This window comes from Enhydra lutris, unplaced genomic scaffold, assembly GCF_002288905.1.
Source record: "Enhydra lutris kenyoni isolate GAN:26980312 unplaced genomic scaffold, ASM228890v2 scaffoldscaffold1, whole genome shotgun sequence".
Lineage (NCBI taxonomy): Eukaryota > Metazoa > Chordata > Mammalia > Carnivora > Mustelidae > Enhydra > Enhydra lutris.
Window position 1 is genome coordinate 73,552,040 of NW_019154085.1, and position 27,247 is coordinate 73,579,286.

The following is a 27,247-nucleotide window of genomic DNA, read 5'->3' on the forward strand; positions in this document are numbered from 1 at the left end:
GCTATATATATAATATAATATTTATATAGCTATATATACATTATATAGCTATTATTATAGTGAATTATGTTAGACATAGACATATTTATAAAATTAACTGATTTGACTAGATTTTATTTATAATTGGGATTTTAACAATTTAAAATGAAAGTTTAAAGCAAAGATCCTCTGGCCATCTGTCGTCCCTATTCCACATTCTCATTGGTCTGTCTAGGAACATGTTCTAAAGCACGTTCTACCATCTCTAGTCTGGACCATATCTCTTCTTTCTACTGTTTACATGGCCACCCTTTACATGGCCATTAAAGTGGTTTGTTGAACAGACAGATCTGATTCTGCTTCTTAGCTATCTATAACCTTTTTGATTTCTCACTACCTGTTGAAGCCTTTCCATCTATATATCTTTCATGGCTCCATGATCAGGCAACTAAAGAATAACACTTAGCACAGCAAGGGATGTCTAGGACTTTTTACTAGCTGATTTGCGGTGTTTGTACCATATTGGTTGTTAACAAAGCACAAACCTTATTATTAGATGTTAGTATTTTTAATTTCACTCCTACCTCTGATGCAACCCTTCAGTTTATTATATTGAAATGATATGTTTTAAATATTTTGAAATGACATATCATTGAATATATTGAAATGATCTGTAGATTTCCTCTAAAAACTAAAGTTTGGGGCACCTGGGTGGCTCAGTGGGTTAAGCCGCTGCCTTCGGCTCGGGTCATGATCTCAGGGTCCTGGGATCGAGTCCCGTGTCGGGCTCTCTGCTCGGCGGGGAGCCTGCTTCCCTCTCTCTCTCTCTCTGCCTGCCTCTCTGTCTACTTGTGATCTCTCTCTGTCAAATAAATAAATAAAATCTTTAAAAAAAAATAAAATAAAAACTAAAGTTTGTCAAATTTAGGGCATGTTTCTTTATCATTTTTGTATCTCCTACACCTGTCATATGATAGGCCCTGATGTTGATTGACTTAATCATCCACTTAGCAAAAGAGGGTGAACAAATCTTGAATAGCACTTAGTACTATGCCAGGCACAATATCAGTATCATAGTTTATCAAATACTCCTCACAGCTGTTCCTGAAAGTGACTCCCAGTTTACAAATGACTCAAAGGCTAGGTATTTCAACCAAAGCCCACAGGTTGTATGTGGTAGAGCCAGGCTTGAACGCAAATCTGACTCCAAGGCCCAAGACTTTTTCCCACCTTTTGAGATTGCTTCTTTGAAATGTAGGTATTTATTAAATAACTAAAAATGTTTAACAGTGTAACAACACCAAATTTACAAATCAGACTGTTCAACTCGTAAATTTGAAAACCTAGTTCCTTCATTTACTATAAAAAATAAAACACAGTAGCCAAAATATATTTAGAATGTAATTAATTTGAAAGGCAACAAGAATTTAAGAATAAATAAAAGATCATATCCTCTTAGGTGACTACTAATGCTTGACACACTTAAGGATAGTATCGCTTTTATGATGATTATTCTTCAAAGCTATCATGTCAACTCATTATTTGGGATATATGTGACTAAGTCCCGCTAGTGTTAATGGAAATTGTGCAAATAAATTTCCATGTGTTAAGATGACCCTTAAGGATTATTTCACATTAGTGACTTTTGGAGTCATAAATTATGTGAAGATATGTGGATCAGAAGGCTTATATGGGAACAGATAATTTCAGTTTCTTGCAAGAATATGACTAACATGCACATTTATGTTTTTTCATTTCTAATTATTAAAGTAGGATAAATTCCATTTGGGACAGGAAGTGAATATTTTGATGGTATGTTATTTCTATACTTTCTAGAAATGGTATTTTTTAAGGTACTGATGATGCTGGAGAAACATTTTTTGACAGGGTACAGTAAAAGAAAAAAAATTTCCCAAACATGTGATCCAGGAACTTGAAAAGATTGCTAGGTTGATCTCTATAAAATCTGCCCTTCATTTTTGTTGTTTTTTGTTTTGTTCAGTTATAGCATGGATAGCTAACTCTTTACCTCTGGTTAAGACTTATGTTACTTGGTCTTTCATGTCACAATTTCCTACTGTAAGTAGTAGAAATATAGTAAGTATAACAGATTCAGATTCTAAAAAAAAAAAAAAAAATGAATGGGGAAAAAAAAATACAAGTCATTGTTTTTTCCCCCTAGAAATCTCTCCCCTCCCCACCAAAGAAACTCCTTTGCTATTTGCACCTATTTTAAAGAAGAGATCTCTGTTTTAAACAAACAAACAAACAAACAAACAAAAACAACATCCCAAAATCTTAAAGCTGTTTTTAAAAAATAAAATTTGTATTTGAAAATAACTTCAGATTTACTAGAGACTTTAAAATTCTTTATAAAAATTCTTTGTAAATGGTATGCCCCATTTTTCTGAATGGGGGCTTTAGCACTAAGACCAGATGTATGACTCTTAATCTAACAGTCAAGGGAGTTAAGAAGTTGTTATTCTGAAAACAATGAGAAAACAGTAAAAGACTTTCACTCAATTAAGCCCAATCCGCAGGCAAAGATGTTAATTTAACAGACTCTGAGACACTGTTTATGTTATTTTGGCAATTTTAACTCTCTGGGTGTGATTAAGGAAGCAATTACTAGTTTTATGCCAAGAATTCTGGAAGAATTAAGAATTAATTAAGAAACAACCTTAAACTTGGCATTGACTGCATATTTGGTTATAGTTCTGAATGGTTTCTGCATAATTACAAAAAATAAAAGTAAACTCAGCCACCATTGGCTGTTCTTAATGAAATAAAAATTAATGAAGTGATTTTACTATGTATAAACTATACCATTGAAAAATAACCTAAACTATATGTAGTATTTACATATAGTAATTTGAGTTCAAAAAGAAATGAGAGGTTTTGTAACAGAAAGTTGTGACTTTTGAAAGAAAGTTAAAAGATGTAGATATTAATATCAATATGCTATATATAAATGTAGGAAGATTTAAAAAATTGGAGACATGAAACATTCACTTTTTTAGGATACTAAATTAAACTAGCCTCTTAATCTTTTGAAAAAGAGAATTTACTATTAATTTAAATTATGAACTTTTTCTTCTTAGGTCATGCTCTTAAACCTCAGGTTTCCTCTATTTTCACATCATTTTTGGATGGCTTAAAGAAATTTTATATTACAAAGGTAAGAATTTTTATAAAATGCTAAAATTATAAGTGCTTATGATATTTTGTTTTCTGCCTTCTCCCCCTTCACATGTACCTGTTATCAAGTATGTTTTTTCATGGTGTTATGTACATTTTTAATTATTATTTTTTATGTTGGAATATATATGTTATCAAGTAAATCAGTTATGCATTTAATTTCAGAAATAATTTTTTTCCAGATATGAAGTTCCTAAAAAATAACATCAGTTTCATGCATGTAAGATTTTTTTATAGTTTGATTTTTTATTTATTTATTTTTTTGTAGTAGATATCTCTATCTAGTGAAATGAGAGTGTGGATTTTTTTTTTTTTTAAATCTTTGCTGAATTCCTTTCCTAAACGGTTATGCCAGCTTACATTACCTCTAGGGACACACCGGTGCTGTTTCTTTGTTCCATCCTTGCTATGGCGTGTGGGAGTTGTGTTCTGTTATGTTCTAAATGTACTGAAACCGGCCGGCGGGGGGAGGGGAGTAGTACTTTATTTTAGTTAGTGTTTCTCATTGAAATTCCAGTGAGACCCATCATTTCCCTGTAATTCCTAGTACAGTTTTTGTCTGCATTAGTTCAGTATGGTTATTTTGCCAAGGGTGGCAACTTTGTGGTTTTTTCCCTTGGTACTTTGCTTGTACCGTCTGAGTAATGGGATTATTAGATGCCTTTGTCTTAAATGTTGTGAAGAATTTTTTGAGTCAGGTGACTCCCTTTTAATTAATTAACTAATTAATTAATTTGGGTGACTCCCTTTTTAATAAGAGTTTTTCTTTTTGGTGCAAAAGTTTCAAAATTTTGTATCTTTTCCTGTGATTATTTAACGACTTCTAAGTTGGGAGCATTTCTTCTCTCTCTCGCTTTTTTTGTTAAGCGGGAATTAAAAATTTTTTATCTTTATTACTCTTTGAATTTATTTCAGTTTAATGATTTGTGATAAAGCTCTAAATTAACCTCACCTTGTACTTCCCCAATTGTTAACCAGTTGTGACAGCACCATTAACTAACTAATCCCTGCTTCTCTTACATTGACTTGCCATGTCTGAGACATCTTATGTACTGACTCAGGACGTAGACTCCATTTTATTGTATCAAATACTTTATGATTTCTCTTATATGTGCAATCTGGAAAAAATTTAAAAAAAACACAAAAAACTAAGCTTATAGATACAGAGAACAGACTGGTAACTGCCAGAGACAGGGGTGAGGGGTGGGAAAAGAAGATGAACTTTTTTTGCTTTTAGGGGTTGAGGGGTGGGAGGAGAAGGTGAACTGTTTTTTTGTTTGTTTGTTTAGTTTATATAAATTGAATTTTAAAAAGGTATCACATTTTTTAAATGGCTTTTTGTTCTTGAAAAATTAAATGGATTTAATTGCTATAGGTCTAGTTCTTGTTTTTTAGAATTTTCCTTGTTTTCCATCATAGCCTACTGTTCATCAACCTAGAAAAACCTTAGAAACTCTTCACCATCTTAGGAAGTCCATTAAGGTTTCTATCAGAATTGGAATGAACCTGTATATTAAGTTGAGCAAGAATTGACAGGTTTATATGCTTAGTTGAGGCATTCTAGAACATAGGTCTTTATAATCCATTTTTAGACATGTTTTCCTAATGAGGTTACATATTTCCTTTTATGGTTATTCTTAGGTATTTTAATTGTATATGTAAGATCTCCTTTGAAAATGTTATTTGATAAGAAGTTATTTTTGGTATGTAAGGATACTGTTATTTTTTACTTTTTGCTCATGTTACATCTTGCTAATTCATTATATTCTATCATTTGGTATTTTTATTTGCTTCTTTATTGCAGCTATAATTCTTACATGTTCTATTGTTGTATTACTTACCCATATGTTATTATAAGTGACACCATGGCATACTTTGAAAATAAGTATTTTTCTATAGCTTTGTTATTTGTAACAACCTGAATAGGTGCATTAAACATCCTTTTTGATTCACATGTAAAATTCCAAAGCTCAGTTTTAAAGAGTTGGTATCTTTGAGCCCAGATCAGAAGGAAAAATGAGCAGAATGTATTTTGATTTACTGTTTTGTAGGATAAGACTTATCTGTAATAATTTTTTTTTTTTGGTAGTTCAAAGGATTTGATCCAAATCAGCTGACTGTCGCTACATTACTATTTGAGGGCGACCGTGAGAAGGTTCTTCAACATGAAAAGCAAGTGTATGACATCGCTGCAAAATTTGGGTATGGCTTTTAGTTCATAATGGCAAGAGAATGTTAATCTAAAATTCTAGTATGTGGGGGTACCTGGGTGGCTCACTGGGTTAAGCCACTGCCTTTGGCTCAGGTCATGATCTCAGGGTCCTAGGATTGAGCCACGCATGAGGCTCTGCTCAGAAGGGAGTCTGCTTCCTTCTTTCTCTCTGCCTGCCTCTCTGCCTACTTGTGATCTCTCTCTCTGTCAAATAAATAAATAAAATCTTTTAAAAAAATAAATAATTAAAATTCTGCTATCTGTAAACAGTTGTTAATGTATCCTTTAAAGTATTAAATTTGGATAATATATGATAGTCAACTTAAAATGTGTTGGTTTACTTCTAAAATTTGTGATCATATATGAGATATATTAAATATTTTATTATATTTTTCCATTAATGCTGATTTTATAATGTTTGCTTTCATTGTACTAGAGTAAAATATGAAAAATTCATAGTCCTCTTACTATTTAGTGTTAATTGTGTATGTATAAAACATGTTATTAGTATGTTTTTAAAAGGAAATTTTTTAAACAAAAGAATTTGATAAATTTTCTATACTCCACCCCTTGTCACTTACTGTTTTGTGCTGGTATAAAGAAACAGAAAACATTTCACATCTATAACCTACTGAATAATGATTGGGTGGTTTCTTTCTGTCTGCTTGGTGGATTATGAGATTGATTGATGAGAACTATAGTGAAAATGCCATTTATCAGGACTACATTTTTTCCCTTTCCTTTCTAAGTACATAAACTAAGTTTCCTGGATAACATTTTCCTTTTTTTATTTCAGAGCTTAAAATATACATTATGTTTAATCTGAGTTCTTTGTAAATATTTACTTTAATTTCCCTTTTTTGCTATTATGAAAATAAATGGGCACTTAATTTGTAGCCTTGTCTTTTAGAATGCCTCACTTTTATGTATTTTTCTCACATACAATATGTAGCCCTTCATTTTTAGGATGTTCTGAACTTAGTGTTTAAATGCAGAATTCTTGGAAAAAGATCTAATCTTGGGCTTAATTTTTAGTTTAATTTTATACTGTTTTTGAGTATTGCAAATTAGTTTCTCGGTTTTATTTTTACCTTATTCTGAAATTGGCAAGTGGAGTTTCTTCAGTAAAAGATGAAATTAATTAATCTTTCACTTTTCCTCTTTCACAGTACCTTTTCTGGGAATTACTGATTTTTTAACTAAATTAGTTAAGAGTAATTGTGTTATAAAAGTTCAGTTAGTGGGGCGCCTGGGTGGCTCAGTGGGTTAAGCCTCTGCCTTCGGCTTAGGTCATGATCTCAGGGTCCTGGGATCGAGTCCCACATTGAGCTCTCTGCTCAGAGTGGAGCCTGCTTCCTCCTCTCTCTCTCTCTGCCTACTTGTGATCTCTCTCTCTGTCAAATAAATAAAATCTTTTAAAAAAATTTTTTTAAATATATAAAAAAGTTTTTTTAAGTTTCAACCTCTAATATTTAAGAACAGAAATAAAAGATTTACTTTAGATATAAAAGGTTTTCATCTAAACCACCTTAATTTTTTCTAACACCATGGATTTTAGGAAATAAGCTAAAACTCAAATTATGTATAAACTCCCAAAACTTAGAAACTAAAAAGTAGGTACACGTACATTTCAAAAATAAATTCAGAGATTAGCCTGTAATCTAAGCCTTTCCGTTACTAACTGAACTTTTTTTTAAAGATTTGATTTATTTATTTGACAGAGAGATCACAAGTAGGCAGAGAGGCAGGCAGAGAGAGAGGAGGAAGCAGGCTCCCTGCTGAGCAGAGAGCCCGATGCGGGGCTCGATCCCAGGACCCTGAGATCATGACCTGAGCCGAAGGCAGAGGCTTTAACCCACTGAGCCACCCAGGCGCCCCTCAAGACCTGAGTCTTAGGCAACACTGTGATTAAGGGCTCAGCATCCTGAGACCAAGGAAGTGTAATTATGGCATTCTACAGAGAGACAGAGAAGTTTATCACCCATTATGACCCAAGAAAGTCACATGAAAGTGCACTTTTCTTTTTATCTGGTTTTATTGAGGGATTTTTTTTTCCCCCATGGGCACTTTGGGCGTTTATGGTAAGTTTTCTTCAGTTGACTAAGAATAGTTAAAATTTAATTTCTGTCTGATGATGGGAACAAGCAAAAGTGAAAGTTCTTTACTGAAGGTAGTAGAATAAGAATGACTTTCACAAAGCAGAGACTTGGACTGAATTATATGTCATATGGGATTAGTTCTAACTAGATCACCAAATACAGTTTCTGTGGATAAAACTACTCTCAAACAGAAATGAATAGTTCATAGTAATAAAACCTTACCTGTTTTCTTGTAATTGTATGTTGCTTCATAAACTTTAATATTTCTGTGTACATATATTTTGTCTCATTTAAGTTACAAGTTTCATAAAATAAACACTGTGTCTGTTACTTCATATGCAATGTGCATGAGTATGCAAAAAACTTTTTGGCATTTGGAAGATGTAGTCCATCATTGTACATCTTTATATGTGAACAAGACTATAATAACACATGAATATATGGATAAGAATATATGAATAAAATAAGAGTATTTTAGGTATCTTGTTATGCTTGTGAAGTTTATTAAAGTTTTCTTAAATTTGTTTCTCCTGGCTAATTCTCTATTGTCAGTATGGGTAGAAGTAGTTGAGTTCATATGAGTCAGTTTTATTAGTTTGATAGATAAAAGTTTGAAATTAATGACCAAACTGAAATATTATAAGTGTTTTTAGGTTTTTGTTACCCAAGCTCATTCTTTTGACAGCTCTTTGATACATTTGTGATAAATTAGATTAAAATAAAAATGAGATGCAATGTAATATTTGTTAATCTGTTAAGCAGTTATCTTTGGGTGTCATATTAGTTTGGTTAGTTTTATATATTTTTAATAAATACATATGATATATATTCACAGTTTGTTCTTTAATTACAGTGGATTGGCAGCTGGAGAAGATAATGGACAGAGAGGTTATTTGCTGACGTACGTCATCGCATACATTCGAGTAAGTTATCTCGTATTTCCCTTGTCAGTTTATGTTGCAGACCATACTTTTCCTTACTTTGAATGAATAAAATTATTTTCTTAAGTTTTAATCTAGTATGGTGTACCACATCATTTTACATGAATGTAGGACTAGCTTACGAGTGTTCAGAAGCCCAGTGAAGTCTTCCTTAAATGTTTTTGAGGAATTTAAAGATTATTTAGGTCATTCTACTCTGACTTGTTCATAATCTCTTCTAAAGATATATAATCTTTCTTTAACTCTTTAAAAATTGGTATTTAACTTGGTTCCAAGTAGTAATTGGTTCACTGGTGATGATTGCTATATAAAATTAATTCTAAATAAAATAATTTGTCTAAAATTTTTCTAATTCCAGATTTTCTATTTTTGAGAAACTTTATTAGTCATGTTGACCAAGAGTCTACTATACTTACCGATAGGAAAGTATTCTTTCAGAAGTTTATTCATTTATTTTGTTTTGTTTTTCTACTTTGGCTGTAATAAACTCAAGTTTTGTAATTGTTTTTGCTCTTATTAGAGTTAGATTTTGAAAATATTGCTTGTTCATGTAATTTGAAGGGTCTTATTTTAAAAAGTCATTCCTCAAATGTCCTACTGAGAATTTAACTTTCCCAAGTGCTAAATTTTCTAAATATTCACTTGGAAATTGTTCTGAAGGAAATACATAAACTTCTATAAAATTTGTTTTTATTTCTCTAAGAAAGTTTGTATTGTTCTCATTTTAAAAATAACTAGTCGGTTAAGCATCTATCTGCCTTCAGCTCAGGTCATGATCTCAGGGTCCTGAGATTGGCCCAGTATTGGGCTCCCCACTCAGCAGGGAGCCTGCCTCTCCCTCTGCCTCTACCTGTCTCTCTGCCTACTTGTGCTCTCTTTCTCTGTCAAGTTAATTTTTTTAAAAAAGTCTTTAAAAAAATAATTTAATCCTTGGTAAGATCTAAATTTTAGGTTGCAGTAAAGTTGAAGCATATACGTTTTCCTGGGCAACCCCATTCTTCCATGCTGATAAGGAAAATTACATTTATTGCTTGTGTGTTATGTTAGAAATTGTGATTAAGGGATTTACAGATCATGAAAAGTAATAGATGATTTTAGGTCTTATTAATAATGTTTACCTCCATAGACTGTTACTATCACAAGCTCTCCCCTAGTAAGCAATCTGAATGTATATAAATGTTTTGTTGGGCATTTTCTCTAAGTATATTGACCATTTTCCTATAATACTGAATTTAGAATTCTAGAAAATGAAATGTAACTATAACAAGTACAGCATAGACACTGTTAAAACGGAAACAGAAGCAATTTTGAGATTTGGGGCGGGGTGAATATTTGTTTTGTCTTATTTTTTATTTTCCCAGTGCTTAATACCTTGTCACCAAGTGTATGTACTGCATAAGTGAATGCAGAAGAGAAAATCCACATATTTTAGATCAGTAATTTGGGGATTTTTCCTGTCAACCAGTGGTAGAATTGAAATGATTCATTTTGCTAGAAGTGAAAATTTAACATGTATTGATTTTTGTACTTATAAAATTTTCTTTCCTATCTTTGCACTTCTGTGGTGGCTTATGAATTGCTTTTTCCAGTTTTGGTATTAAAGCAGAATTGTATTCCGGTTAAAGAAATTTGTACTGTAAGTTAGTTACCAAATAAGAATTATATCTTGTGTGTTATAAAATACACTTTCCTAGCAGAGATGCTTCCAGATATCCTATCTTATTTAGTTACTACAAAGCGAGGCACTATATTTTCTAATTTATTTTTAAAGAAAAGTTGATTTCAGGAGAGAGAGATACCTTCTTCCTTTAGTCCCCCTTCCCCACTTCTCTGTTGGCCTGGTCCTTCCATCCTCCTGACCACTTTTTAATGTTGTTTAATTTGCTGTTTAGGTTACTAAAAAAATCAGTCCTAGTATCCTCTGCATGTACACAGACAGTTCTTAGATAGAGACTCCATTCCTTGGAGAAATATTTAAATTCCATGTGTCAGGCACATTGCCTGGTACAAGGGTACAGAAGACAGTAAGACAGACAAAGTTCCTGTCCTCCTGGAGGTTATAGCTCACTCTCAGGACCACTTTCTAGTGCTTTTATGGAGTGGAGAGTAAAGAGCAGTGGAGGTTACATTAGAAACAGGTAATACTAAAAATTATGTGAAATACTAGCAATATTACAATAGTATTCATTCTTCTGTGCCTGTTGTAATATCTTGATTTTTGTATATATGTTTTAACAGGACTTGGGTTTGGAATACTATGTATTAGGAGAGTCTTTCGAGACTTCTGCTCCTTGGGACAGGTAAAATATAATAAAATGCCTAATATTATTCAAATATGCTATAGGAGTTGCTGAAATAATGTATCTTTGTACATGAATATACAAATTTTTAAATTTTTGTAAAGAAACACTTTTATTTAAATTATTATCTTTGGGATGCCTGGGTGGTTCCAGCCAGTTGAGTATCTGACTCTCTCTTTCAGTTCAGGTCATAAGATTGAGCCCCCACCTTGGGCACTTGACTCAGCAGAGGGTCTGCTTTAAATTCTCTCTCTCCCTCTCTCTCTCCCCTCCACTCGTGCTCTCTCTCTAAAATAAATAAATCTTTTAAAAAATCAATATCTTCTTCAAAATGTCATATTTGTGAGCCTTTTTGTTTGTTTGAGGCAGATTTGTCCATGTCCCATAGAAGAGGAAGATATTACTGGAATCTACATTTTAAAGAATCTTATTGAGCACTTAAGTGTCACTGTATAGTTTCACTAGCTTTGGTGTAAAATTTTAAGTGCTTAATAGCTTAAATGTCCTCTGAAAAGTTCCCCCAAATTTTAAAACCACTGTTAACCTTCTTTTGTAATAAGTGATTTAGCTTTTGATATTTGTAGGAGTATTATTAAGTAAGATTTTAACTTGTATTTCAGTGATTTTTAAAAGAAATCCAGCTTAAGATATTATGTACAATTTCTGTTTTTGCATTATACACATGTACATACAGATACTGGTTTAGGGAATTGATAATAAAAACTGATGAGCAAATGTGAGATGGTTTTATTAAAAATGGACTTTTGAATTAACTCATTCAGCAATAAAAATTCTTAAGACTGTTGGTACATTTTTGTTTGAGTATGCCTTAACATTTTACTTTTTATTTATAAAATCTACAAATTATTTTAAAGCAATTATAAAGTAAATAAGATATAACAGATCCATCCCCATGAATCCACCTGTAGATACTACATATCTTAACATTTTTTTTCTACTCTAACCTCTTTACTCCCCTCCCCCAGAAAACTTTTTACTTTTTTGCATTCATTCTTTATCTACTCTGGGTTCTAACTTGGTGCATGGATGTTCATAGTCCATGCATTATAAAACAGTGATCAAGTGTATAGTACCAATCTGTTACTCAGTTTTTGATACGATATTTTAACAAGGGGATAAATCTTATAAATAAAAAATTAGCTTACTGACATCTGAACTTTTGAACAGCAAATATCATTTGGTAGCTATTCATAGTTGTCTAGCTATTCATAGTTGTCTCAAAGACCATTTTAGTCTTTTATATGTTTACTTGCTGGGAACGGTAGGTTAGTGTAGTGTTAACTTCTTCAGCATATGAATTTCCTCATCAGTTACTATTAATTGATGATTGCCATTTGTCTTTCTATTCTTGTAGCTATGGAAGCTAATCATATACTATCTTTTCACTATTTAAATCCTTTTCTTGTGTATTTTTTATATATTTATTTTACTCACTGATAATATCTTTTATACAGGGTTATATATTTGTTTTGTTTTCATTTAAAACAATATCATCAGCTGAAGTTTTCTTAAATAAAATTAATGGAAAGCAGCTACATTCCTGACATAAAAGTTACTTGTTACCCATTCAGCAACTTGCTTTTTCTTTCAAACATTTAGCTAGGAAGAGACCATGTTTAGCAGAAACCCATGGGATCAGTCTTCAACTCTCACACATTAGTAGATTGCTAGGCCTTTTCATGCATAAGTCTCTTACGGGATTATTGGTCTTAGTAGTTTTTGTGTATTTCTCAGTAGCACTAGCAAAATGGCTATACCTGTTAAGTGCTCAATGAATATTCTGCAGAGTACTATGAGTGAACTCTGGAATGGTGTAAGAATACAGCCTATAAAAATAGCTGTCTAAAAGGTCTGAATTGGAGATTTAAAGATTTTGGAGACTCACTGGCATGAGACTTGGGATTAAAACCAAGGGAGTAAATACAAACCCTTATAGGTAGTATAGGTGAATGGAAAAAAAAAGAGGGCCTGAGAATGAATTCCAGGGAATCCCAGCATTTAAGGGATGAGCATACAAACAAGAGCTAGCAAAAGAAAATAATATCCAGAGGATTTGGAGGAAAACCAGTGATGTGAGAGAAGCCTAAGGGCAGTTTTTTTTTCCAAGTAGGAAATAGTCAACAGGGTTAAATTTGCTAATAGGTCAGGTAAGAATTTGAAAGTATACACAGTTATTTTCTTTCCCATAGGATGATCAGTCCTGGACTGAACTGTGTACAGGTTCGATGAGAGAATGCTTTCAGAGCCCCTCTGTATAAATCATTTCCAGAAAGTATCCCATTAAGGGTTTTAACCAGTCAGTCAAGTTCTTGGTTCCATCTCCTCCTTACTACTACTGTAGGTTATTATTATTGTTATGTAACGAATTAATGCTATGTAAAAAATCTGTCTTCTAGAGTCATAGTAAAGAACTTGTTTATAAATTTTTAATCTTTATTAACCCCTGTAGCTCTTAAAGTTTAGTAGCTTTAATTTATATTTCAGGTATTTGTTTTATAAGTTGGATTTTCAAAATAATGACACAATAAATTCCAATAATGCAAATACTTTTACAAGAGGTATTTTAAAAACATATATCCTATCATTCCATAATTGAGGCATAGATAAACTTGATAAATGTTTGCCTGGAACTCTCATAAAATCAATCAGAATTTAAAAAGCTTGCAGATACCATATTAAAAAAAATTTGACATGCTACTACAGTAGCTAATAAAATACTAAAATCCCATATTTATATTTTAATGTATATTCTTTGTTCTTATTGGAAATATAAGTAACTTTAATGTGTTTAATAAAGCATAATCCATGTAAATATTAGTTTTTTTAATTAGATTGGTTCTCACACAGTCAAATCAGTCTTTAGACTAGAGATGGCCCAGCCTTTTGAGTTTCTTTGTTATCTTTTCTATTCTCCTGATTCTAAAAAGACCAAGATTTAAAATACAGTCAGTGTCAGTATGTAGCCAGAGTGTTTATTGGAGAATAAGGTGGCTTCTATGTCCCTTAGAAGCTTTATTTTCCAAAACAAATGGAATATGTAGTAATAACAAAATGTTACAGCTCATATTAAAAAAATAGATTAATCTTTTATCTGTCAAATCTTTTGTCTCTGGATCTCCACCCTAGAAGCTCTGATTGACATCCATTTTCTGTTTCAGAACTTTTTTCTGAGCTTGTTCCCCAAATATGGATATGTCACCATTAGATCTCCTCCACTCCCAAATAGGACATTAAAAATTATATAAAAAACTAAACAACAAGGGGCCCCTGCGTGACTTAGTTATTAAGCTTCTGCCTTTGGCTTAAGTCATGATCCTTGCCGGGATTCTGGGATCCAGCCCAGTTCCCCCCTCCGCAGGAAGCCTTCTTCTCCCTCTCTCACTCCCTCTGCTTGTATTTCCTCTCTCGCTATCTCTCTCTCTCTATCAAATAAATAAGTAAAATCTTTAAAAATAAATAAGTAAATCAAGCCTAAGGTTCTCTTTATTTAAAAAAAAACACTAAAGAACAAAAGAAATCGGATACCTTCATATTTTAAAACAACAGTATTTCGTGGTCAAAATGAATTTTGTTATTTGATGAAATATGAATATAGTGTGTGTTTTAGTTAATAGTGATGTCCTTAGGTCAGTTTCTTAGTTTTGACAAATCTGTCATGGTTAATATAATATGTTAACGTTAGAGGATACTGGGAAAAGAGGAACTCTTTGTACTGTTTTTGTGATTTTTCTGTATCTAAAACTATTTCAAATAAAAAGTTTATTTAAAATTTAGAAAAAAGGATTGACATTTTGAATATTATCAATCCCCTCTTCTCTTTAAGAACTATTTCTTACTTGTCTGTTTTCATTGACTTTTAATATCAATCTAGCATAGCTTTACACATAGTTCATGTGCAGTAAGTCTGTGTTGAACTGTATTTTAGCTCGGTGCTTGACAGTAAGCTATTGGACATTTGGTATAGCATCATGACTACTATTTTTATATTAAGGGAAATGTTTTAGACATGGACACAGGTTGGTATTCCTATAAACCCAGAATTGAATTTTCATTAATGTGTTCATTATGGCTTTTTTAAAGCTTTTTAAATCTTGTAATTAAATTTATTTTGAAATTGGGCTTGCCTGAATATAAGAAACCGCCTTCAGGAGGCTTGAGTATGCTTTTCTGACTTCTTTCTTTCCTATGGCAAAAAAAGAAAGAACTTTGCTCCTTTGAAGTTATAAGTGGAAGGATGCCAGGTAAACGAGCATTTATTCACATTTTTGAAAATTTTTTGAAAACTTCATATTGTGTTCAATGATGTTTTCTAGGGTTGTGGATCTCTGCAGAAATGTAAAAGAGCGAATAACAAGGGAATGCAAAGAGAAGGGTGTTCAGTTTGCTCCTCTTTCTACCTGCAGGTGAGTTGTTGTTGTTGTTGTTGTTCTTATACTACTTACCCTGAAAAGAAAAACAACCCACATTTTCTAATTAGTGGAGAAATGTAATTTGCCAACTGAGGAATATCTTCAGTCATTCCATTTAGCAAGTTTTCCTAAACTTCCCTTTTGCCACCTTCTTAGGATTGTGCCTAGGATTTTAAAGCAGTCCTTAGCGCTTTAGGAGTAGAATACCTTTCCATGAGTGAGCCTTCTACTCTACTGGGACAGCATGATAGTGCAGAGCCAAACCTTGGAGCTCCTAGAAAAAGTAAAGGACTCCCTCTTCATTCACTGAAGCTGTAAATCACACATATATTCAAGAAAGTATAATTTAATACACACTCAACTTTTTCTTCAATAGACAAAAGGTGCTTTTAACCACTTTGTTATTGATTAAATGAATGGGCATAGAATAAAGGAATGAGTGGAGCAAAATACCCAAATAAAGATTAAGTCGTTGTTTTCAATAGATCTTTCTATGGCAGTGGAAATGTTCTTTGTCTCCCCTGTCTGTTATGGTAGCCACAAGCCACATGTGGCTGTGCAGCTGTTGAAATGTGACTGTGGAACTGAATTTTAAGTTTTATTTAATTTCAAATAATTTAAATTTAAAACACTCCGTGTGGCTGATATCTTCCACAGTGGGCAGTTAACTGAAAGTCTTGTCCTCTTTGTTAGATAGCAGCAGTCCAAAAGGAGGTTTTTCTTGAGAAGGGGCACTTTGTAGTCAATCTTTTCTTATTAAAAGACCTGTATAAAACACCAGAAGATTAAATATATGAAGACTGAATCAAGCATTTGACTTATCTATGAAGTTATAGAATTAATTGGAATGGAAAATAAAGGGAAATTAGGGGAGATTATGTGAAGGGGATCCTTAAAGTAAATAATACAGTAGTTATCTAGCACTTTAAAAATTTTTTTTTAATTTTATTTTTTATAAACATATAATATATTTTTATCCCCAGGGGTACAGGTCTGTGAATCGCCAGGTTTACACACTTCACAGCACTCACCATAGCACATACCCTCCCCAATGTCCATAATCCCACCCCCCCTCTCCCAACCCCCCTCCCCCCAATCACCCTCAGTTTGTTTTGTGAGATTAAGAGTCACTTATGGTTTGTCTCCCTCCCAATCCCATCTTGTTTCATTTACTCTTCTCCTACCACCTTAACCCCCCATGTTGCATCTCCTCTCCCTCATATCAGGGAGATCATATGATAGTTGTCTTTCTCCGATTGACTTATTTCGCTAAGCATGATACCCTCTAGTTCCATCCACGTCGTCGCAAATGGCAAGATTTCATTTCTTTTGATGGCTGCATAGTATTCCATTGTGTATATATACCACATCTTCTTTATCCATTCGTCTGTTGATGGACATCTAGGTTCTTTCCATAGTTTGGCTATTGTAGACATTGCTGCTATAAACATTCGGGTGCACGTGCCCCTTTGGATCACTACGTTTGTATCTTTAGGGTAAATACCCAGCAGTGCAATTGCTGGGTCATAGGGTAGTTCTATTTTCAACATTTTGAGGAACCTCCATGCTGTTTTCCAGAGTGGTTGCACCAGCTTGCATTCCCACCAACAGTGTAGGAGGGTTCCCCTTTCTCCGCATCCTCGCCAGCATCTGTCATTTCCTGACTTGCTAATTTTAGCCATTCTGACTGGTGTGAGGTGGTATCTAGCACTTTAAAATTTTTAAAACATTCTGTGTTACATAACTGCCTCTCCTGTGTGTGTGTGTGAGTGTGTGTGTGTGTGTGTGTGTGTGTGGTTTTCAGGAATGTAATTCAATATTTATTATAGAAATAAACACAAAAATTACAATAGAAGCAAAATTAGAAGTTAAGGTAATTTGGGAAATAATGTTATATCCTTATTGTTAAGTATACCTGATGTGGGACTCTAAACAACAGATATCCTTCACCAAAATACCATTTCTGTACATTTCTATTTGTGATGCTTGTTCTGATTTGCTCAGAATCACTTAATCTTAGCCTGGGAAGGCAGACCTGGGCCTAATCCAGCTAGAGAACTAGGCCCTGCTGACCAGCTGTTTGGCCATGGCAACTTCCTGTTTACTTTTAAATTTATTTGTTTTGTAACACTACATGTGTATGACAGGTGAAGGCGCTGTTTTGCCGTTTATTAGTAATTTAATCTCTTTGAGCTCAGAGTTTATCGTTAGTAAGGCAGTGTAATACCATCTACTCGATGAGCTTGTGAGTCTGAAATGTGAGAGAGGGCATGTGAAGGGCTATATGAATGCCATTGAATTGTTGTGAGGTCATTACATGAAACTTGAGGTAGACAACCTATACTAGTGCTAGTGAAGGAAATTTAGATACTGTTTTTCTTCGCCAATGACAAATCCTCATGAAGGCATCCAGTTGTTAAGTCCTCTTTAATATTTTAATGTAGCATGATAATTTGCATATATTTCATTTGTAAGACTACAAATATTTCTATGCTTTTCAGACTACTATTTCTTTTGATTTTTTTCTTTTTTCTATCTTTTATATCCTCATCTCGTACTTCCCTACTACCAGATTGTATTTCTTAGTTCTACTTATTGCCCCCTTTGGGACAGATATCTTTCAGAATTTGCTAAATTTTTATTCTTTTGCCGGGGTAAGAAAGCAAAATTCTAACATGAGATCTGAGGAAAGCCTCTTTCTTAGACATTAAATGTTCATGTCAGCTTGAAAGATCTACTCAAAAATGTGTTTTTGGCTTCTGTGTGGGAGAGAGAATATCAGGGTTTGATGACATTTCAGGAAGTACTGACCTGTGTATTAATTTATGTATTAATATGTTTTAGAATAAGTGTATTTGAGGATGAATCTAAAAACATAAAAGCTCAAAATGTGGATTATTGACTGGTCATTTGTTATCTAGAGGAAGGGAAAATCGGGGCCTTGCTTTGTACAATAAAGGAACTTATAACTTGATAAACCTGCTGGTGGCCTAGTGACTGATCTTGGAGAGAACTTCTCCAAATAAAGGTGTAACAATATACACCTTTCTTTCTCCTTCTATCTCTCTCCTTTCTTCCTCTCTCTCTCTTTCTTTCTCTCTTTTTTAATTTGGCGATGTCTTTTAAAGTAAGTTTTCTATCTTAAAGTCTAAGAAAAAATTTTCTGTTCATTTATATTATGAACCCAAATTGATGCTTAATTCTTTTGGTGGTCTGGTCTGTCATGCCTCCTACTGTAATACTGAAAGCAAATCAGGCCTAATAATCCAAAAGTTATTTGTTACCAGTAAAATTTGAAATACTTTAAATAATGGAATCTATTTTTTTGTAGTTGAGAATTTTTTTATTCCTTTGTTTTACCAAGTAGCGACTTAATAGATTTTGTCCCCTCTTCCTTCTTCTGCCCCACCTCCCTATTTCTCTGTCCAGACTTCTCCCCTTCCATTATGAGAGTATCACTGTGACAAACCACTACTTACTGAAAGTTATTGGGAAGTAAAATATTCTGCCCTCAGGATAGCACAAGTCTTGGATCTTCAGAAGGAACTCATAAGGGCTTTAACTAAGGCTTTTTGTTATGTATTGTAGGTAGATAGGCTAAATTTGACATATGTCATTTATTAAGCAGCTATTTTTTTTAAGAATGATTTTCTGATAAAAACTTAAATGCTCAGCTTCTGTGATCATTTTATAAAACCAAAATTTAGAATGTGCAGTCTAGTTATTTGAATGGTTTTGGTAAGGAATTTTAAATATAGTTCTTGTATCTCATACTTGATAAAATTAATGTTTAACCAGAGTTTGATTTTAGTTTAGTTTGATTTGAGCTGCTTAATAGTGTGGGCCAAGGAGGTTATTGTGTGTTGAATGTAAATGTTGAATGTGTGAAATACATTTTTTAAACTATTTTTTAAAATTTATTCTAAAATTAACTTGAAATAATTATAGCTCTCATTGAAATCAAAGAGATCCCAAGGAAAATAATTAGCTATAGGGTGTATTTATTGGGTTCATTTATTTCATTCTGTCTATTAAAATGTACTTTATACTGGAATAGAAATTCTAATCCTAAATTTTCTGAAGTTTTATGGGAAGGAATTCCTGGCCAGTGAGTCTAACATAAGAACTCCAAAAATTTATTAGAAATTAAAGAATAATATAATGACCTTGGCAGGCATGCTATCACTTGTCCAGATAATTTTGGAAGCTATTGGTATTTAAGTGTCTTAAATGATAGAATTGTTCTATTAAAAGATATAGACCTGAGTCAGTTTCTGAAGTAGATCCAAACTGAGGTTTTCAAAAAAACGTTTTTTATTATTTTTACTTTGTCTTTGAGTTACTGATCAGTGAAACTTTGTTATATGACTTTTAGAAGCCTGTTTATCTATTGAAACTGAACTCTGTGGTATAGATCCTAGATTTGTTGGAAAGTAGCAATGCTCTGTTAGTATTTAGTTGTATTTTCTATTTATTGATATTGATTCAAATATGAGTGATACATATTTTACTAATTGCTATCAACTCATTTCATTCAGGTATCCTTTCAATGTATTTAAATTTGATTACTCCTAAATGATAGTGCCCTCATAGTTAAAACTGTTCTCCAGTTTTTCTTAAACTTTGTAAATCTGGTACTTAAAATGTAAACATTCAAGAGATCTTTTTTATAAGTGTGAATTAACACTAGAAGAAACACACAGCTGGCAAATTGGCAGTAGCATTGTTAAACAGTTCATTTCTTCTGTTCTGAGGCACCTAACATTTGGCCTAAAAGGCCATTAAAATTTTAGATTAGATTCTGTTTGTATTGTTGTAGTAAAAAGAGTATTTCCTCTGTATGCTCCTTCTGTTAAATTAAATTCTTTGTAGGAACCTCTGTAAATTGCACTCACAGATCTGACTATGATTATCTTAGCCCTCTTTTAAATGCTTCACCTAATTGCATTTTGAAAGCCCAGATATATGTCATATATATGATTTAATAATCTAATGTGCTTGGTATCGTTTGTAAACACACATACAACATGCGCACATATGGGGCCTAGAGTGTAAAACCTTCAGAGACAGTATTTTAAAGCCTTGTCACTGCCTTTGATCTGATCATTCAATTTGTTTCCAAAGTTCTTAATAATTATTAATATGAAGTTAGTGAAGATGCTGTATTTTACCCAGCCTGATCATTTTTGGTATTTGAAAATTTCTCTTATTTCCAAGGTTTATGTTCTCATGCCTATTTTGTTGACTTTGAGCAAGTTTAGAAGGCTTATGATGGATCACCAAGTCCCATTTAGTCTGTTTGGGAACTTCATTAACTTCCCTATACTTTGTAACAAAACCAAACCAAACCAGTCTCTTCTGAGGAGGTAGAGTTTTTGTTTATTTCAGATCAATTGGAGAAATATACATTGTTTTTAATTTTTTTAATTCTTTGAGTAATAATCCAGATTTACTAAAAAAAAGTTGTTGAAAGTAGTATAGATAGTTCCTGTGTTTCCTTCATCCACCCAATCTCCATTCCTTCCATGGAGTTAAGAGTCTAGGTAGAGAATGAGATTATGGCTTAAGCAAATTAAATGATCTTACCTTTACATTTCTAAATGTTAAATCTGATTTCACTTAACTTAAAGTCTTGTGGGGATTATCTCTTTGTTTTTTAGGGTGACGCAGACATACGATGCGGGTGCATGTATCTATTTCTACTTTGCCTTTAACTACAGGGGAATAAGTGACCCACTGACTGTGTTTGAACAAACAGAGGTAATTTTGCATACATGAGTATACTTTTATATTCTTTTATTAATTTAAAAAAACTTTCCTATCAATTTATGAATTTTAGTTTGACTCTCTTTAATCACTCAATGGCTTACCTGGTTGGCAGTTCATAGAAATGAGAAGCATATTTGGTGCACTGAGTTGTATACTGAATTGTGAGTTTAAAAGTAATATTCTCTAGAGATGTTAGAATTAATATTCTGTAACCTGTGATTCTTTGGTTGTTCCTTACAGGATATAAAACCTGATTAACTTAAATAGCGAAGGACTGTAGGAATCCTTGATATCACTTTGGCAATTCATCCATTTGCTGATGGCAGCTGCACTTGCAGTCAGCAGCCCTGATGTTCTTGCCTTTTGTTGCTGTAATATCCTCATTCTAGTTTTAAAATTTTCTGTTTGCTCTAGCTATACATAGGCCACTGAGGTTCATTTACTGCTAGTTTCTGTTAACATTCCTTCAATGGCCTTAAGATTCCAATTGTCATTACAAGTATGCCTAGAGTTGAGGAGACAGACTAGACTACGGAGGAACTGGGAAGAGACTGAGGTTTGTTAAAACCTTAGGTGTGCTCCCATTTCAACTAGTGTTTAAAACCTAGTGTCTTAGTGTTATTGCATGCCTGCCAAAGGTAGCACCATGCAATGATTTTCAGTGCCACACTTTTAGACTCAAACCATAGCAGGGTTTGGTTGGCTGTCTCCTATGCCTTTTTTTTTTTTTAAGAGCTTTTTTGAAGTATAATTAAAATACAGAAAACTGCATGTATTTGGAGTGTGCATTTGATGACCTTTGCATATGTTTACACCTGTGAAAATAGCACCTCAATCAAAATAATGAACGTATTTATCACCCCCAAAAGTTCAAATACTTTTCCATCAGTTTAGCCTTTCAGTGTTTTGGTTGCCTTCTGACTACTCAAAGGCCCTGTCCCTGTACTACTGTACTGCAAGAGTGAAATTATTCCTTTTTCCCTGATCCAAACTGCAATTCTCTAAGCACTACTAATTTCAAATAGTTATTGTCTTATTTAAAATTATTTGTTTAATTAATGTAGTAGTTTATTAAATTTAAAATAGTTATTTAAAATAATTTGTTAGAAGGTATAAGGCTAGCATTTTTTGGATTCATTTGAAAAACCCTAAATCCTCAGTGATGAGGGTTTATATAAGTTACTTTGCAATGAGATGTGGTCCATCTGTCCTGCCTGGGCCCTCTTCTACCCTGGCCTAATTCCTGATAGTTATACATACCTGAGTAATTCTGAGTTCTAGGCACTGTAGCTATTTCATCTCATGGCTGGTATATACTCATGAATTGAATGTAATTCTACTTCTGTTCCTTTTTTTCCACTCTGCACTTCAGTCATTCTCTATTTTCCTTTAAGTGTTTATTTTTCTAACCTTAATGCTCTATAAGGAGATTAATCAGGGTCAAACATGTTAGGAGGAGAAAATAAGGGGTTTTTTTGGCACTTAAATAGGTCTGACCATAATTTGTCCCAGGAATTGACCTATGAAATGTTCTGGGTGTGGTGCATAAACAATGAATCTTGGAACACTGAAAAAAATAAAATAAAATTTAAAAAAAAAGTAATGTTCTTCATAAGGGCTTTTCCGGTTGATCTCTGGTAGCTTTGCAAGTGATTTTGAGTCTGATGCCCACTTTATGATATTTGGTGAGCACTTTAACCATCTAAGCCTCATTTTCTTTTGTCTGTGAAATATGGATAATTGTAATTATTCCATAAGGCTGTAGTGGAAAATAAATGAGTTGCTGCAGGTAAATTGCTTACTATACTTTTGTAGACATAAAATAAGCAGTTAAATGTTAAAATAAGCAGTTAAAATAAATGTGGGTTAGTAACATTTGTTGGTATAATGAGATGTTTACTTCAGAGTAGGACTTGACTGTCTTCATAAAACTTTTTATTATTAACAATGTAGTGCTGCTGAATTGATTATTTTTCTCCTTTTTGTTTTCTAGAATCTTGAAGTGACTGTTGTAGACATTGTGACCATTCACTAGAAAAAGAAAAAAAACTAGAAAAAAAAAAAAAAAGCTAGGCTGCATATTTTAATTGTTTCTTAAATGTGGTTAACCCCAGAGAAAGGAAAATTAGGCTTCCAGTTTGTTATTTAACCCAGGAAGTATGTGCCTCCTTTGGGAGCTGGGTTTTACTCTTTCCCTGAAAAGTGAAACCTAAGTAGCAACTGTTTGTTGTGTTGTTTCCAAATACAGGCAGCTGCTAGAGAAGAAATCCTTGCTAATGGAGGGAGCCTGTCGCATCACCATGGAGGTAGAATTTCTAATATTCCTACTGTTAAAAATAATTGGTTTGATAAAGTGCTGGGGAGAGCCACAACAGTACGTAATTTGAGGGCACCTGATATTTCTTGAGAGTTTGTATGTCTGTCATTGAGGTAGCCTAGAGTTGTGGCGGTAACCCACAGAAGAAATATTAAACATTACTGTTCTTCTTTTAAAGTATAAAATCTTATTTCTCTAATTTAGACACTAAGTTAATTACTTGCCATGCTTTAGATGTTAAAAAGGAAATGAGTCAACATTTTAATTTCTGCATCATAGACATTTATTGTTTTCTGAGCTCTTACATGTAAATCAATTTGACTTTCAGATTGTTTTTTTACTTCCTGACTGTAGGTTTTTAACATGTTGTCAGTATCAGGTAACAAAATAAATATAGGTCAGATCATGTTACAATAAAACTTCAGTAATTTATTTGCATTTTCAGGTTCTAGGCCCATAGGTCTTTATTTGTTTAAAGATTCCCAAGTTTGATGAAATGATTTATTTTTAGAAATTATTGACTTGAACTTGAATGTAGCTAGGTTTGATTATGTATTAATTTATTAAGATTCTGCCTCATTTAAATAGAAATCTTATTTTTATTGTATTTCTCATATTTTTGTTTTCTGTGTGCTCAAAAATTACAGCTGCATAGAAAAAACTCTAAACTACCTGGTTTCCTCTAGTGCTTAGAAAAAGAAACTAGGTAAGCCTAAATACAAAGTATATTTCATGTGTGCTGGTAAAATGAAGATGCTTTCCCTTTGCCAGCTTGCCCTCTTCTAAACTTTTAAGTATTGGAGTGTCCTCCAGGACTCCTCCCTGAGCCAGTTTGTTCTTCTCTGTTCACTCCAATGGTGATTACCTCAGTCCCAGGACTTAAACATATGCTGATGATTCTCAGCTACCAGAAAGCATCACCACCAGGGCATTCTAGTTCAAATCACTCTTTTTTCCTGCTGAGACTTCTGCAGTAGCATGTTAGCTGGTCTGTCTACTGCCACTCTTGATCCCTTACTGTCATTTCTGTTGCTCCCAGAGTAATCTTTTCCCAAAATTCAGTGCTTTCTCCTTACACTAAAAATAAAATCCAAACTCCTTATCAGGACCTTCAAGGATATAAATGTTTCTATCTCTACGTCCACATCTCTTACTACTTTTTTACTCTAGCAACATTGGCTTTTTTGCTATTCTTCAGACATACCAACCCCCTTTCCCCTGCAAAGGGGAAATCCCCAGATTTCCTTAAATCTTAAAAGCCTGCAAGGCTTTTTCTGTTTCTTTTTTTTCTAATGTTCTTCCATTCTCTTGTTTTTCCCCCAGATATTTTCATGGCTCCTTTCCCATCATTTAGTTCTCTGATAAAAATGTCAGCTTCTGGGGCGCCTGGGTGGCTCAGTGGGTTAAGCCGCTGCCTTCGGCTCGGGTCATGATCTCGGGGTCCTGGGATCGAGCCCCGCATCGGGCTCTCTGCTCAGCAGGGAACGTGCTTCCTCCTCTCTCTCTGCCTGCCTCTCTGCCTGCTTGTGATCTCTCTCTGTCAAATAAATAAATAAAATCTTTAAAAAAAAAAAATGTCAGCTTCTTAGGGGTATCCTCCTCCCTGTTCTTTTGTTTAGTTTCTGTGTTCCTCATTTGAATAAGTTCAGTGAGGTTACTGACTTTATCTTGTTCATCACTGTGTTTTCCAGTCCCTAGAACAGTGACTACTGGCTCTTCTGTATAGTAGATGCTCAATGAATATGTTAAGTGAGTGGCTGAGTGCCCAAGTGCTCACAGAATTTGAAGCAGTTTTGCAAATTCGCAAATAGCTTTGAATCATTCGTATTAAAATGGCTATAGTCTCATTGCTAATTTATCTTCAAATATTTAATGGTCAGGCCTTGTTTGTATATGGGGTCATGTTTAATGATGAAAAGGCTCAGTTTATTCCATAATATTTCTTTTTTTTTTTAAGATTTTATTTATTTATTCGACAGAGAGAGATCACAAGTAGGCAGAGAGGCAGGCAAAGAGAGAGGGGGAAGCAGGCTCCCCACTGAGCAGAGAGCCTGATGCGGGGGCTCGATCCCAGGACCCTGAGATCATGACCTGAGCTGAAGGCAGAGGCTTAACCCACTGAGCCACCCAGGCACCTCATTCCATAATATTTCTGAGAAAATATATTAGAGCCAGTTATTCAGTAGAAAAGTAGGGTAAAGTAATGTGCATTTCTCTACAGCTGTATAACAGCAGCCATTTTAGTATTCTTCCATAGATGCATTATGTACATAAGGTTCCATTCAAACTTTGTCTTAAAGCAAATAAAAGGTTGAGAGGCTTATAAACAAGGCGAAAGAACATAGACATTGGAATCAAATCTGTATTTGACTCCTGGTTCTTGCACTTAACTAGCTGGTGACCTTAAGGAAATAACTTCTCTGAGCTGGTGTTCTCTTCTGAAATAGAACCAATAGTACCTACCTTGTATATAAATACATTTAAAATAATAATTTAAAATAAAATTATTATAAGAATTACATGTGATATGTAAAGCATCTAAGGTGCCATGCATATAGTAGGCGCTTAAAAAAAAAAAACAGTGGCTTAAAAAAATAGCAATAGACAACTCCAAATGGAAACTCTGGTTTATATTCTTAACCACTGAAGAAAGGATTACAGTTTATATGAAAGGGATACATTCATACATTTAAGGTATATGATACAACAATTGTCCTAACATATTTTCAGTTGTAACTTGCAGTTGGTCTCATTCTATAGGAAGTTCTCTTATAATCTGTATGAAAGAAATTTCCTTCACACTCTTGGCTACAAAATATGCTATACAAAAATGTCTACTCTCATAAATGCCTCCTGCTTAAAGTTAATCATCTAATTTATAAATGTCAAATATCCTGTACTGTTCAGTATAGTTTCATAAAACAGAAACCTTTCTAGATAAATTTGAAATTGAATAGGTTTAATTGTCCTGCTAAACTTAACTAATGACAGAGCTTTTGAGAGATCACTTCTTCTTATGTGAAGAAAAGATTTTCCTTAATTTGCATCCTGAACTTAAAACTCAAGTTGACCTCATAGTGTCATCTTTATTTACTGACCTTCAGGCAGTGTCACGACATTCTTAGTACCATTTTTGAGTTCAAGAGTAGAAGGGCTGGCGGTTGGGAGAATATTGATGCAGTTTCTCTTAGAGGGTTTGGCCTGTAATTGTGATTAATAACGGTTGTTTTCACTATCTGGAAACAGACAGGCTGATTTGTCTGCCTACAATCATGCTGTGATAAATGGAGCTATTTTAACTCTGGTTTTGTGTATCAAAGAAAACAGATGTAGTCTGGAACTGGGGGCTATAGGAAATATAAAGCCTGCTTAACTTAATCTTCATAGTGCTTGTTTTTATAACTGACGAGCTGGTCAGTTTAAAGAGTTTTTACCAGCCATGTCCTTAATTTCAATTTATGACTTAAGTTTTTACCTAATATTATACCTAAGTCCTTGTCAGGAAGTATAATTCTTTGATTAAATAAAACCAGTCTTAGTTTAAATATTGGTGTTTTTACCTAGCCAAAATTATTTCCTATTGTTCAGAGAATAACTGTGGGGCAGCTGCTCCAAGGTTTTGTTTGTTTGTTTGTTTGTGGTCTTAACAGAATCCAGTAGTATCAGAAACTTTAAAAAAGTAAAAAAGAGACGACGCAAAAGAATGAGCAAAAGATTGGCTTTAAAGCCCTTTGTTAAAACCTTAGTGTGAAATAAAAGACATACATATTGGAAAGGAAGAAATAAAATTCTTGCTATTAATAGGTGCCATAATTGTCTATGTAGACAATCCCAAAGAATATATAAAAACAAGATCAGCAAAACTGCAGAATTTAAGAGCACACATAAAAATCAATCACATTTCTTTTTTTTCTTTTTTCTTTTTTTTTTTTTTTTAGATTTTATTTATTTATTTGATAGAGATCACAAGTAGGCAGAGAGGCAGGCAGGGAGCCTGCTTCC

General features: G+C 33.4%; 1 protein-coding gene across 1 annotated transcript in view; it reads left to right on the top strand.

Annotated features, from left to right (window-relative positions):
- The window catches only part of LOC111143941 (alkylglycerone phosphate synthase), a 135,916-nt gene that overhangs the window by 95,481 nt on the left and 13,188 nt on the right, over positions 1-27,247 (top strand). Inside the window, exons 13-19 of the mRNA XM_022497980.1 lie at positions 3,081-3,157; positions 5,267-5,379; positions 8,342-8,411; positions 10,668-10,729; positions 15,064-15,153; positions 20,820-20,919; positions 23,177-23,234. Coding sequence (XP_022353688.1) covers positions 3,081-3,157; positions 5,267-5,379; positions 8,342-8,411; positions 10,668-10,729; positions 15,064-15,153; positions 20,820-20,919; positions 23,177-23,234 — 570 coding nt within the window. The remainder of the gene's footprint in view (positions 1-3,080; positions 3,158-5,266; positions 5,380-8,341; positions 8,412-10,667; positions 10,730-15,063; positions 15,154-20,819; positions 20,920-23,176; positions 23,235-27,247) is intronic.